We start from the raw sequence: 13,869 nt of genomic DNA, 5'->3' as shown, positions 1-13,869 counted from the left end.
TCCCAGCAAGTCATAATTTCACGAGACAGTCCTATTGATATACAGAATTATGTGCGGGTTTCTGTAAGAATAACCACAGAAAATGCTCACGACTAAATCAAACTGCCCTAACGACGAAAACAAAGGCACATTTTTTTTTAAACACCACATTACCTTGCACTCATCTTGTAGCACATGTGGTTCAAGTAGTGTGTCTTTCTCAAACATCTGTTTGTTCCAGCCACGAAACCGAAGCCTGGTGTTCTCTTTGTGTCCACTGGAGCTGAAGCTGTCTGCGGTGCTGGAGGGTTGATAACTCAGGCAGTGAAACGTGATGCTTTGGCTAGCCTCACTGCTCAGTAAATGGAGAAACTTCATCTGGACATTTCCTATGTCAAATACCATCTGTCGGAGAGAGAAAGTGCACAGACGGTGTAGATTGTGAACACCATAGCATCATGTCAAAAGGAAAACAAACCAGTTTAGACTTGGAAAAAGAACTGCTGATGCTCACAAAGCAAGAGATGGATATGCAAAGAACTGGAGTGAGAAGTATCATCAAGAAACTTGGAGACAGCCACACAGTACAGAACAACCCTGTCAAAGGAAGGAAGTGAACATTTTCAAAGAATCTGGAAAGAAAACCAGTGAGAGATGTGTCTAAAGACCCCAGAGCAACTGGCAAGACAGCAGTGAGTTACTTAGCCAAATCAAGAAGTAGTATTTAAGAAGACCGTAACTAGAACCCTGCACAGGAATGGACTAAGAGGCTGGAGACCAAGAAACACTGCACTTCTTCAGAAGAGACACCTTCAAGCTAGAATGAAGTATGTGAAAGACAACCTGGAGAAAGATTAAGCAGCCTAGAAAGGTGTTCTTTGCTCAGCTGAGACAAAACTAGAACTCCTTGGCTAAAGAGAGTACAAGGAAGTACAACCCTCTGTCATAGTTTTATAATTTTGTGAATAATTTTGTTTCAGTGTGCAAAGTAAAATAATATAAGCATAATGCAGTAAAGCAAAATAAAACTAACTAAATGAATCAAAATGAAACTTTTCTTGTACTGTCAATGTTAAATACTATAGTCTAAATCAGGGGTTGGCAACTCCAGGCCTTGAGTGCCGGTGTCCTGCAGGTTTTAGATGTGTCCTTGATCCAACACAGCTGATTCAAATGTCTAAATTACCTCCTCAACATGTCCTGAAGTTCTCCAGAAGCCTGGTAATGAACTAATCATTTGATCGAGGTGTGTTGACCCAGGATGATATCTAAAACCTGCAGGATACCAGCACTCAAGGCCTGGAGTCGCCCACCCCTGGTCTAAAGTAAGAGTAAAAGTGTCCTTTTCTTCCTACTCGTTCAGTGTTACCTTATCAGTTGACACTGGATGTAAACAAGTCTGTCCCCCTGCTGTAAAGTTGCAGAACACCTGGAAGGCATCAGACGTACAGCCCAGGTTTGGATCAACCCAGAACCAACCTGAAAAGAGAAGAATATTAATATTAAGACCTACCTGTGCAAAATAGTGTCTTCCATGTATGGGTGAAGACACTCACCGTCTTTTAACTTGTGCTGGCAGTCCAGCAGGTCTTTACAGACACGAGCTGGGTTCTCCTTTGTCCCGAGAGGCTGTTTGATGCTCTCGATCACACTGCTCAAATACTGTAGAGTCTTAAGTACTTCCGTATTCTGGTCTGGCATGCTCATCTCCATATTCTGGAAACTCTAGTTAAGTACGAGGATGATAACACTGTGAACTCTCAAGTTTTAACCTGACTTCACAAATCTACTAATCCATAACTTCTCTATCCATCCTTATAAAGTGCTTCACCTCAGTCCTCAGGGCATCATTGGAAGCGGATGGACTGTAGACTGCTAAGTCGTCATATAACACCCTCTGTGGATTAAGAATCAACATATTCAGTTCAATATAAACAATTCAGTGCCTTCATTATTAAACTGAAAGATTTTAATCTGTCAGCTTGCTCATTGATTAAAGTAAATACGGCAGCAGAAAGACATGTCCAGTTTAGTGAGAAAACTTTACCACCATCAGTGTAAACTTTAATACCACACAAGAGCAGAAAAATAAGTCTTGGATCAATAAACAGCCACATTCTTGATTTTGGCTGCGGGAATATTAACAAATTCCCCTTAGTATAAACACCACAGCGATCACTGAATGTGTGTACACAAAAAAGGCAGCTGAGTTGTTTTAGGGGGGTTCTTGGAACTGTTTGAACAGGAAAAGGTCATGTAGAGAGCAGAAAGCTGCATGATATCCAGAATCTGGGACAAACAAGAGTAGCCATGCCAGAAAAGGCTTTGTCAGTGCTACTGAAAAAACAATCACAGGGATCTTAGTTATTATTGACATACACCATTTGTTGGCTCATCTATAGTAAGACAGGAAACAGGTGCTTGTCCTGGTTCGTTCATACCCTGCCACTCAGAAAAAAAATGGCTTGTATTACTTCTTTTTTACTAAAACGTTTATTTAAGCTTGAAAAAGCACACATCTTAGGTTTCAGGAAAGAAGAGAAGAAAGAGAGAGATGTAACTCATTTACCCCCCCAACCACAATGAGATATAAATACCTACAGGCTAGGTAATATATATTCAAGAACTGTACATCATTACAACATCTGAATTTTACATTAAAGCAAGACTCCTGCTGTCTAGGCAATCTTGTCTGCATTACACAAAATACTTACTGTTGGACCAGGAGCGCCAGGGGGTCCCTGGGGTGGTAGAAAGAAAAGGACAAAATGAGTAACACACACACAGAAATGATCTCATTGTGGTTGCCATCATTTCACTTTTTGGTTTGTCATGTATGTGCCAATGGACTCTGTGAAGAAAATGTACACTGCAGGAAAATGGTAGAGTGTACAACCACAGAACTGCCCTAACCCCAGCTCGCCATGTGATTCTCTGAAGTCTCGAGTCACTTCTCACTTCTTTACATTTTGCTTCCAAGGAGACAGATTTGGACTCCAGGCTTTCTGTAACTCTTTCAGAAGTTTTCTTTTGACACTGGCTGCTTGTTCACTTATTTTTAGTCTAGTTCTTGCACTTGAACATTTTTGGAGGAATGTTTTGTTGACGTTGTTTTTTTGTCTGTTTGTTGAATCATTACAGCATCAAAGAAGCATCTAGTGTTATGTATAGACCAATTTTAAATTGTTGCTGTCCCCAAAACACAATTTGTTTCTTTAGTTGGAAGAAGAAGACGAAGAAGAAGACGAAGACTATGATAACAGTTTGGTCAGCATAAAATGTTGCTGCACTTTTGCAACAACATAGTGAGCTATTAACTTAACATAGTATCTGAAACTTATGCCCTTAAGAAACAGGACAAAATCCAACAAAGACCTGACACAGTAAATCAATGGCAACACCAAATTTGAATCTAAATCATTATCAATATGTAGGGGGAGAAAGTCAGGAGAGAGGTACCACAGGGAGCGTCTACAGCAAACTATAAAACATGGTGGAGGCAGAGATTTTGATCTACCATGCAGTACCATTTGGAAAGCATCTGATTATCAAAAGCTTTTTGACCTTATTCAGCATGGAAATGATCCCAAACATGCTGCCAATGCGGTGTAATCATATCTGGATACACACAATGATGTCAATCACACATGGACTGGTCTCCCCAGAGACCTCAACATTATTGAAGCAGTGTTGGATCATCTCAACAGAGAACAGAAAGAAAGGCAGCCAACATCCAAAGAAGAGCTTTGGATGTTCTTCAAGAAGCTTTATGAAGTTCAGAGTGTGCTGAAGAATAAAGGTGGTCATACCAAATATTGACTTTCAAACACATTAAAAGCCCACAAACTGAGTTTTTTGCCTTTCATACTATATTTCCATGCATGTTTGCACATTTCCATAAATCCTCGCATCTATTTCTTATTTTCTAATAAAATATAAAGGAATGAGAGGTGACTCAAAACATTTGACCTGTGAAAACTTTCATTCATAATTGTTCATAATCCAAAATAACAGTGAAGTATATACAGTAGTTCTGTGTATACAGTAGGAATCATTCTGTAAAGTGATAGTGTAGTTAGCACTTACTCTGGGTCCAGGGCTTCCCTGTGGTCCCTGAGGCCCCTGAAAGAGTCAGGCACATAGAAAATACGCGTTAAAATGGCTAAAATGATTACGATACACATAGAACTTCTACATAAATAACACACACGACAAAAAATAAAATAGATTAAATAGGTGCAGCCTCACAGTGAACAGAATGGAACAGATTCGTGATTCATCTTCCTTCAAGCGCCTTGAAGCGACTGTTGTTGTGATTTAGCGCTGTATAAATAAAATTGAATTGGACTGAATCCTTCTCTGAGATGCTCTGTAGAGCAACAGTAGTATCACACACATACTGCCCCCTCTGGTGGACTAGGGACAAAACATTGGTGCAGCTGAACTTCATGATGTCTGTAAGTGGGATCTCAGGCACTTTATATCCATACCATATTGTGAGCACATTTTAACAGCATCTGAGTAAAGCCTAGGATTAGAGGCCCATTGAGTACAGTGTGTTTGTGTGTGGTAGGGAGAAATGCAGAGGGATTTGCAAAGAACTGACAATCTAACTACCACGACCGAGAAGTGACTGTGTGGATTACACTGCGGCTTTCCCTGCTAACATTTTGTCAAAGCACTTCCTCAGCATTGTTTACACAAGAGGGCCCCACACTGCGCTCCAGGAGAGCGTGCTCATTATGACTCAGCCATAGCCTTAGCCTAAAGTGTCATACAGCACCAACACTTTAAGAAAGCCGTATAAACAAAACTACCACTACACCCTAGCTCACATTCATGTAACTTTCATCATCTACAGCTCTGTTTTTACACGCACAAACTGCTTTGAGGTGGCCGCTAAGACAACCGAGTGTTTCTCAGTCAGGAATGTTTGACACTTTGGCAGAGTGCAATCATGACATAATAATACAGAAGACTTTCCAGGTTTTGATTAAAGGGTTTGATTGCATCTCACCATTTCACCACTGTTTCCTTTTGGACCCCTTGGCCCCTGCAAAAAAGGACAACATAGCATAAAGACACATACAGCACTGTATTCCAATCTGTATTATCAATCAACATGGCCAGAAATTAACTGTCTTTATTGGAAATTAAAGAATACATACAGTGAAAGTCTGAATGTGTGTAATAATTCCTTTTTCTTTGTACAAGTCTTACACACACACATACACAAAATGAGAAAAAAAACCTACAGGTTTTCCCATTGGACCCATTTTTCCTTCAGGGCCTAGAGGTCCAGTGAAGCCCTGGAACAAACAGTGACATTGCTGAAAAGGCAGTAAAAACATCTATAAAGACTTGAAGGTGTACTGCACATGTGTCTACATTCATGTTCTCTTCATAAACACTTTGACAACAGGGAACAAAACAAAAATGTATTTATATTTCTGAAAGTTCTTTCCTGAGTGGGATTTGATTTAAAGCAGTACTTCTGAAGAAAGCACCATTGTGTGCCTACCTGGTCCTATTTCAGTTTCTATTAAACTCACCAAAGTACCCATAGGACCTTTAGGACCAGGGAAACCTCTCAGTCCTAAATCACCAGTTGGCCCCTGTTTCAAGGAAAAAGATATTTGTTATTTCTTATTCTAACCTACTCTCCTGTTATTTTTTATCGTTTTTCTATACGCTCTTAACACATGTTGGCCACTCAGTTGTTTACCTTAGGTCCTGGTAAGCCCTGTAAACCAATCATGCCCAAATCTCCAGTTTCCCCCTATAAAAAACAAAAAACAAAAAACACAATATGCAGAAGATGGCTCTTTTAAAAAAATTCTCTTATGTGATGTAATCGGGGCTGACAGCAAACCTCTCAACAATATCCTCAGTAGAATTACGGAGATTTACTCATAAAGGTGGGTGCCTAAGACAAATAGGTCTTAAGACACATGCAAAACATAAAGCCAACACTTATTATTGGAGATAATGGACAATAGAAAATAAGTTGTTTATTTCTTTCTTCTCCAATGGAGAAGAAAGGAACTTGATATTTGTTATTTAATATACTGAACATACAATAGCAAATCTCTAGCCCAAATTCTGGGCCCCATAAGTCTGAAGGCATTTTTGAGGCACAAAATGTGGTTTTAGTGTCAGGGCTATAGTTAGGTTATGGTTAGGTTTAGGCTAAGGGTTAGGCATTTTTGATGGTTAGGGTAACGGTAAGCGGCTAGGGAAAGCATTATGTCAATTAGATGTCCTTACTAAGATATAAAAGGCAAGTGTGTGTGTGTGTGTGTGGAGGTGGGGTTGTTTTACTTGATTTTTCACCCAGTTTTAATACCAGACACAACAGGGACACTAGGCAAGCCTTATAAAGACCCTTCTTTTCTTTTTCAAAAGAACTGGGGCACACACACAAGACTTTCTGTCAATCTGCGGCAGTCTCAGTGCACACACTCACATGACCTAGACACACTGTGAGGGGATGGATGTCTGCGTCCTATCCTGTGTCTAAGCACATGCCTTCCAGGGTGGCAGACAGTGTTTGTACAGCCAGTCTTCCACATTCTTTAGACAGCTCCACTTTGAAACCGGTGACTCTGGCCCAGAGACTCTATTGACTAAAATGTGTAAAGGGATCTGACCCAAGGGTCTGAGTCTCCTCTCAGTTTCAGGAGCATCAGTGGAGATAACTATAGGAGGGGAGAGCAAGGGATTAAATGCTGTTTCTTTTTTCTTCTTTGGGGAGTTACATAAGTAAAGCAGAGCACCTCTTTTTCAGGTCCCTGGAGTGTGAGGATCTCACATAACTTGGCCTCACCAGGCGGAATGTTTCCATTCCTAGTCTCGCCCAGATAATTTGTTACTCTACTCAGGTTGGAAAAGTGTCAGGCACACATTGAAACCTCCCCAAAGATTGGCTTCATATGTCCCTGAAGCTATATTTAGAGAGGTATTAAAGAATGTATATAAGCTTATGAAGCCATATTTCAACAAGTGCATTCCAGTGGAAAGTAATGTATATACTCTACCGGGTACATGAAAAAAAAAGACATGACAAGTATCTGTGAAAAACACACAGCCTGAAATAAAAACTGTACAAATGTGAAGATTAAAGAGTTACAAAAATGTGTCAGGCATAGAATTAAAAAAAAAATCTATATTGTATCTTGATTTAATATTATGCGATGGAGCTAGTAAATTTGATTTTGTAGCACTGTCTCTAAATGTGAATTCAGCTAACAGCATCCTGGTCCTGGGCCCCAGGATTGTGAGTTTGATGGAGCTTGAAGTTTTGGTTTTTGGTTTGTTTAGGGGTTACAGTTCATTTATTTAGCGTATTTTGTTGTATTCCTTGTTCCTGGCTGTTTATTCCTCCCTCTGTGTTTGTCCTCTTGTGTCTAGTATTCTGCATTTAGTTAATTTATGTGTCTGTGCTTCCCATCCGTTATCATACTTCTTGCCTCCCCTGTGCCTCGTTGTGAAGTCTTAGAATTTGATATTCTCGTCTTTTGATTACTTCCTGTCCTACTTTGATAGTCCCTCGTCTCTTGGTCACTGTGTGTAGTTTTGTTTCCCTTGTCTTGCTTTCCCAAAGGAGTTTCAGCTGTGTTCCCCAGTGTTTCTAGTCTCCCTAATTACCTGCTGCGTGTCTATATATTCTCTGAGCCTCCCTAATGCCTCTGTTATTGTTTTGTTTTACCCATGAAACACTAGCAATAAACACTGTTTTAAGTTTAAGTCCTGTCCTGCATCAGAGTCATAATCCTGTCTTCTAAACACTGTCCATGATGAACAGAACTGATCCTCAAACATACAGTTAGAGCCAAATGTTTTGCACACTGAGACTGTTTCTGTGCACCACCGCAGTGGATTTTAAATCAAACAAACAAGATGTGATTGAAATGCAAATTGTAGCTTTAAATTATCTTAAAAAGAGTTTAACTAAAGTTTTTAAATTAACTGTTAAGGAATTACAGCTGTTTTTATATATAGGCCTAATTGTATGTCAAAACTTTGATAATAAATCACAGAACTACCACACAGTTTACAACAAACGTTCTCAAGTACTATTAAAGATTGACTTCTATTTTAGGACTTTTCTTGCATGTACTCACAGACAGCCCTTTGGGTCCTGGGTCTCCTTTCTTTCCCTGGTCACCAGCAGCTCCCTTCATGCCCTTGATTCCAGGGCCCCCCCTGTCTCCTGGTAGGCCAGGTTCTCCCTGATCCAATAAAAGGTCAATTAAACAGTTTAGGTACATGTCACAGTAGCATTTTATCTCACCGGAGATGACTTTCATCTATCAAAACTCTGCAAATAAAATAGGTCTTTATAATGATTAACATTTCCACCTTGTGACCTGGCGGCCCCCTTTCTCCAGAATGTCCAGGAAGTCCAAGTTCTCCCATTGGACCTGGCCGTCCAGCAGGCCCTTCCAGTCCCACTGAGCCCCTCTGACCCTACATACACACAAGAGGTGATTGAACAAATCTTTGCCAAGGTTAAAAAGGTACTAAAGTTAGTGTGCTTCCTCAAAAGGCACAACATAAAATCCCCAAAACATTATGCCACTGTTTAAAACACTACTCTACAATAGTAAATGACATATATAGTGACAAATTTGAGGTCTATCTTATGGGTGCCTCTTCTGTTTAAATCTTGCTATTAAACAAATGACACTCAAACTTCTGACAAAGCAGACAAAACCACAAGCATAGTCCTCTGCAAAAACTAAACACAAGTGTATAAATGCATGTTGGAAAAATCATTTGGAACTTTTGGAGTGTTAGTGGAGAGGGTTATTTACTGATGGTAAATATTGACATCTACTACAATTAGTTGCTATTGAGTACAATGACCACTATTTCCAGTGTTTCATTATATAAACAAAATTCTAAAATTGTTATGTTGAAGCAATTTTAGAACACGGGTTCTTGACAGTGTATGTCTAAAGGTTGTCCAGAAAACCTGTTAGTGAGTTGTTTTTTACTTTGTAGACCACAGTGGTTTCCTGCTCCATAAGCAGTGTAGGTGAGGCAGCAGGGAGCCTGAGATTTTAGAATAACACACTCAGTGAGTTGTTGCCTCGCATGTGGCTGACAGTGAAGAGACAGGATACTTTAGGAATTTCGGTGGAATTACACCACCAGTGGTTTACTGGATGAAACCCACAGTATGCAGGTGTTGGCAGACCCTTAGATAAACCAAGGTCTGAACAATTTACCCTTCACCTTTCCCCACATACAGGAATGTGGGTAAAAGGGGCTATGTGCCATTTAGAAATCATTTTAACTTCTAATCAAAAGAAAATGACTTGGAGGGTAAACATAAATTTGTTGAATTTGAGCCCGAAAGAGACGGATTTTAACTTTTCAACTAATTTGCACACAAGAGGGTCTGTAAATGTCACGAATGGCAGACCAGATTAAACCTAGATAACAACATCCATGGACATCTGGTACTTGGCATGTGATGCATAATCGGTTCGTCATTTTATCATATTAGAAATTTATGTTGTGATGCTTTTTAATATGAGCATGAATTGTTAAGTTATTTCCAAAAATGTCATTTATGATGTCACAGTGAATTTTGTGCCAACTTAGGCACAAAGGGCAAAGACGATAACGACAAAAGGATTTATGAAACCTGACAGTTTTTTCTTGGCAGCTTGAGTGAAAAACTGAAACGGATTCACTGATTCACAGAAAAGCTGAAAATTATTTGAAAGGGTTTCTCCAAGATTCAGAATCAGCCGCTTTTAAGCAGCAGTTTGATTTAAAGACTTGAAGTTAAGGAGTGAAGAACGTCCTTTATCAAGTAAAACAACAACGGCCCTCTACTACAGCAGACCTGAAAATTTGCCTTCTTGTGGAGCTGAAAGTAAAAAGTGATGCAATGTCAAATCATTGCATCACTTTTTACACAGCAATGTAAGACATGTTACTATATTTAAATTAGACAGATATAATTTTAAGGGATTATTCACGTTCTTTCAACACCAGTTTATAAGAACAGGTCTCTATGAATAAAATGCTAATTTTAAAAAAACACAAGTGCAGTTGGGGATGTTACCAATGAGAAACTGTATAGTTTTAGTTCATCTGAAAAGCATCAATGGCTAAAATTAGCCTCACTAGACTTTCATACAACATTATCTAAATGAAAGCCAGACCAGTAGGACTTGGCTTTCCAACTTGGCTAAAAGGACTTTTGCACGCATGTAATCCTAGTCCACTTTGGCTGCATACATATTTGGAGAGGCCCAAAATGAAGAGGCCAATCAAATCAAACAAGACATTTAATGATCAGTCCAAGTCTCCAGTCCCACTCATGCAATAACAGATGGAAGGAGCTGGAGTAAACCTTTGGTCACTTGCAATTCCATGAGTCCCATTTGTTGATTTTTGTGGTGCTGCAGTGGTATCTTTCCAAAGCACGCCACAAGTCTCCAGTAAAGGACCTGCCCTGTTGACAGTTTAGCTGTGCAACTACGTCTTTCGACTCCTTCTGCGACCAACATTAACAGTGCTCATGGTGAAAAAACATTCAACTGAACTCTGCTTTTTAAATATATTTCATTAATGTGAGTCTATTGAATTGCATAAAATAGAAAGCTAATCAATTACTTAAGACTACCGTAGTTAGCTTTTGCTATAATGTTAATCCCAACACCAAGGAAACGCTGCTGTCTATATGTCACCGATTACCTGTCGACCTTGCTTTCCTGGAAGTCCTGCTAAGCCAGTTGGTCCCGGGGGGCCATCAGGGCCTGGATAACCCTTCATTCCTGTGAGCCCAGGTAAACCAGTCGGCCCCTGTTAAATGACAGTGTCAGTTTCAGCCCGAGGGGCATTTAAAAATACCATCAATCTTTTCGTAAAACATCACTTTCCGTCAATAATCTCGTGACTATATTTACACCTGTGATTCTTCCTCTGATGCTTAGCCTGAAGCACTGAAGTCCACCATCTGGATCGTTAGAAATTACAATAAAATATTTATCCTGGTCTTCTCTGTCTTCATATTTGTCAGTTACTTTGTCTTTCAGTTACTTCGTTTTATTTTGAAGGTTGGTTTTCTTGTGTGTCTTGCTCTGGGTTTTGTCTCCTGTCTTTGTTCCTTTCCTGCCTGTTTATTTCCAACTGTGTCTCATTGTCAGTCATCCCTAAGACTGTATGTCTAGTCTTGTCTTTCTCTTTGTGTAATCATCTGCTCCCAGATGTCCTACTTTTGTCTTTAGTGCCTTCCTCATAGTTTGATTTAGTTTAGTTTTTGCATTTTTATTGCAATCATGTTGGGTTTTGGCTTATCAAGTTTTTTAAATTAAAGCTCACATTATGTTCTGCATCAGACTTCTTTTTGTCTGCATTTGTGTCCTCCTCTGACGCAGTCATGAGTATTAGATTTCTCCATCTTTATGGGTCTGTTTATTTTTTCAATGATCACTGCTGATCTTGTGGGTTTTTTTTTTCTTTTAAAGGAATGAGAACCGTGTAGACATATGCAATAATTTGATGATGCAGAAGGTTCTCAGCTAATGTAAAGAGGCGGCTGCTTCTCTTTAGGCCAGCGGTCCCCAACCCCCGGGCCTCGGACCGGTACCGGTCCGTGAGTCGTTTGGTACCGGGCCGCGAGAGTTGAGGCTCAGGTGTAAAATGTATGGTTTTCAGGGTTTTATCGGTTTTCAGCGTTATTTTGTTATCGTTTTTATCATTAATTCGGTTTTCCGTGGTCTTTTCACGTGTGTTATGAATAAATCTTCTTTTTTTCGGTACCGGTACTAGTTTTATTTTGTTGTATTTATCCGCGACACCTTAAAGGCCGGTCCGTGAAAATATTGTCGGGCATGAACCGGTCTGTCGCGCAAAAAAGGTTGGGGACCACTGATTTAGGCCATTCACTTAATTGAGCTAATATGATGCTTACTTCAATGCCGGGAGCTCCAACCAGACCTCTTGCACCTTTCTTTCCAGCCAAACCCTAGAAAAACATAAACATGAAAAATAACATGTGCATTAAAAAGTGGTTTTTACTATACTTCACAGAGAAATGTTTCAGATTTGAGTGAAAATCACTGGATACTGTTGCAAGAAATGTCCAGTTCAAAACCTTTATGGATACTTTAAAACCATAACAGCTAAAAACATAAACCCAGTGACAGTGATTTATTCATAGTCCCAGAGAGATATTGTTTAAGAAATGCTTTATCAAAGCTGTTAATCTAAAACAGGCATACAGAAGATCCTCAAAGTTTCCAGTGTTTCCTGGCAGGCTGCTAAGTTCTCAGTGCTTCTAAGCATATGGAAATACAAGTTGCATGTTAAGGTATTGCACAAACTTCATTTGAACTCAAGTTTGGCGAAATCCACTGAAATGCTTGGATAGTATGTGAACTGCTTATATAATCACTCTTCTATACAAGCTGTTTCACATGTGGTGGTGAGTCAGTCATGTCTGTACACCTGTGACACTTCAAGATTACAAAAGGCCGTATGGAACCTGATCAAGGAGCGTCAAAGCTGTTGCACAGGGAAATCATAGTTATGCATAGTTATGCAATTAGAAAGCCTGTGAAGACTGAGGGCTCTAAAGAACATGAGACTAAGCAAGCAAACCTGTTAGTTCAAGGTAGCACATGTTAGTAAAACGTATCTGCAATTTAAGTATCAAAGAACAAAAAGCAATGAGCCATTAATAAACATCAGATAAAATATTAGAGAAGTTTAATGGTGCATTCAGGGTGTAAGGAAAAGCTGCAGTTCCCTGGTTGCTGTCCAAATTTCATTGCTCCAAGCCTTTTTTTTTCCTTCAACCGCCTGCTTTCTATCTCGATGAAGTAAGCAGAATTCTACCACAGCTGAGCTAAAATTATCTAGCGTGACAAGCAGCTTAAACATCTGTACCAGCATGCTCCTGTGGTGACAGCTAAAAAAAGACAAATTGGGGATTTTGGTTAAATCTGTTTGCATCTGGTTTTGTACATTTTCTACTGTCAGGTGTAAATCCATCATTCCACACAGAGAAGAGACCAAATTTAGTGATTTCCTAAACTATTCACATTATTGAAAAGCTGTATTATGCTGTATGTGAATGGTGTCAAGTCTCACCGGAGCTCCTTTTTCTCCTTTTGGGCCTGGTTCTCCGGGGGAGCCTGGAGATCCCTGTGTGAAGGAAGAATACACTATAAAGTAAGTAGAATATAAACACAAATATTATCAAGCTGTGTAGATCTATATAAAAATGATATGCAAGATTATGATTATATGGAATATCCTTGCTTACCCTACTTCTTAATCGAGTCACTTTTAACACTCCACAGCATATACAGTATATCCCACAGTATAGATCCTAATCTAATAGGCATTTTCCTGTTAGGAGAACAATCACACTCTCAAACTGAATAAAAAGTTTTGATTTAAAGACGTACTTATCTGTCACCCTTTGAAAGAACACATTTAGATATTTCATATATTTATCATCACCACAATAAGGCCAGCACACAGTAGAGATATTTAACTGTGGGTAAATGTAAAAAAACAACAGATTAAATAGTCATGGTAGTCTTAAGCTTGAAAATAAAAAGGCAACCAGACTTCTTTAAGTCTTCTTTAGCTCTCATCCACGAGCCTTCTTCAGTCTAAAACTTCGGTTTAGTTCTTTGTAAATTTTTAGGCAGCTGTTTACTGACTTACCGGTGGGCCTTGTGGTCCAGAAGCCCCACGAGGTCCAGGGGTACCGATATAGCCCTGAAACATAATTTTCAGATTTGATGAGTAACTTTTTATTTGTGAATAATACATACACGTCATTCTCATGTTCTTTACTAAAGAAGGAGCCCAAAAGCATAATTAATGTCTATACCCAAAGGTGGAAAACCTGCA

At 39.4% G+C, this 13,869-nt stretch overlaps 1 protein-coding gene across 1 annotated transcript in view; it reads right to left on the bottom strand.

Annotated features, from left to right (window-relative positions):
- The window catches only part of col24a1 (collagen type XXIV alpha 1), an 84,358-nt gene that overhangs the window by 1,639 nt on the left and 68,850 nt on the right, over positions 1–13,869 (bottom strand). Inside the window, exons 44-59 of the mRNA XM_084909589.1 lie at positions 13,681–13,734; positions 13,096–13,149; positions 11,915–11,968; positions 10,696–10,803; positions 8,341–8,448; positions 8,103–8,210; positions 5,705–5,758; positions 5,532–5,594; positions 5,235–5,288; positions 4,997–5,032; positions 4,066–4,101; positions 2,694–2,720; positions 1,811–1,876; positions 1,536–1,704; positions 1,349–1,458; positions 154–384 (exon numbers count right to left, since the gene is read on the bottom strand). Coding sequence (XP_084765715.1) covers positions 154–384; positions 1,349–1,458; positions 1,536–1,704; positions 1,811–1,876; positions 2,694–2,720; positions 4,066–4,101; positions 4,997–5,032; positions 5,235–5,288; positions 5,532–5,594; positions 5,705–5,758; positions 8,103–8,210; positions 8,341–8,448; positions 10,696–10,803; positions 11,915–11,968; positions 13,096–13,149; positions 13,681–13,734 — 1,332 coding nt within the window. The remainder of the gene's footprint in view (positions 1–153; positions 385–1,348; positions 1,459–1,535; positions 1,705–1,810; positions 1,877–2,693; positions 2,721–4,065; positions 4,102–4,996; positions 5,033–5,234; positions 5,289–5,531; positions 5,595–5,704; positions 5,759–8,102; positions 8,211–8,340; positions 8,449–10,695; positions 10,804–11,914; positions 11,969–13,095; positions 13,150–13,680; positions 13,735–13,869) is intronic.

This window comes from Perissodus microlepis, chromosome 17 (genome assembly GCF_051167445.1).
Source record: "Perissodus microlepis isolate ML-2025 ecotype Zambia chromosome 17, ASM5116744v1, whole genome shotgun sequence".
Lineage (NCBI taxonomy): Eukaryota > Metazoa > Chordata > Actinopteri > Cichliformes > Cichlidae > Perissodus > Perissodus microlepis.
The sequence above is the reverse complement of the archived record's forward strand: the minus strand, read 5'-3'. Positions and strand labels throughout refer to the sequence as shown.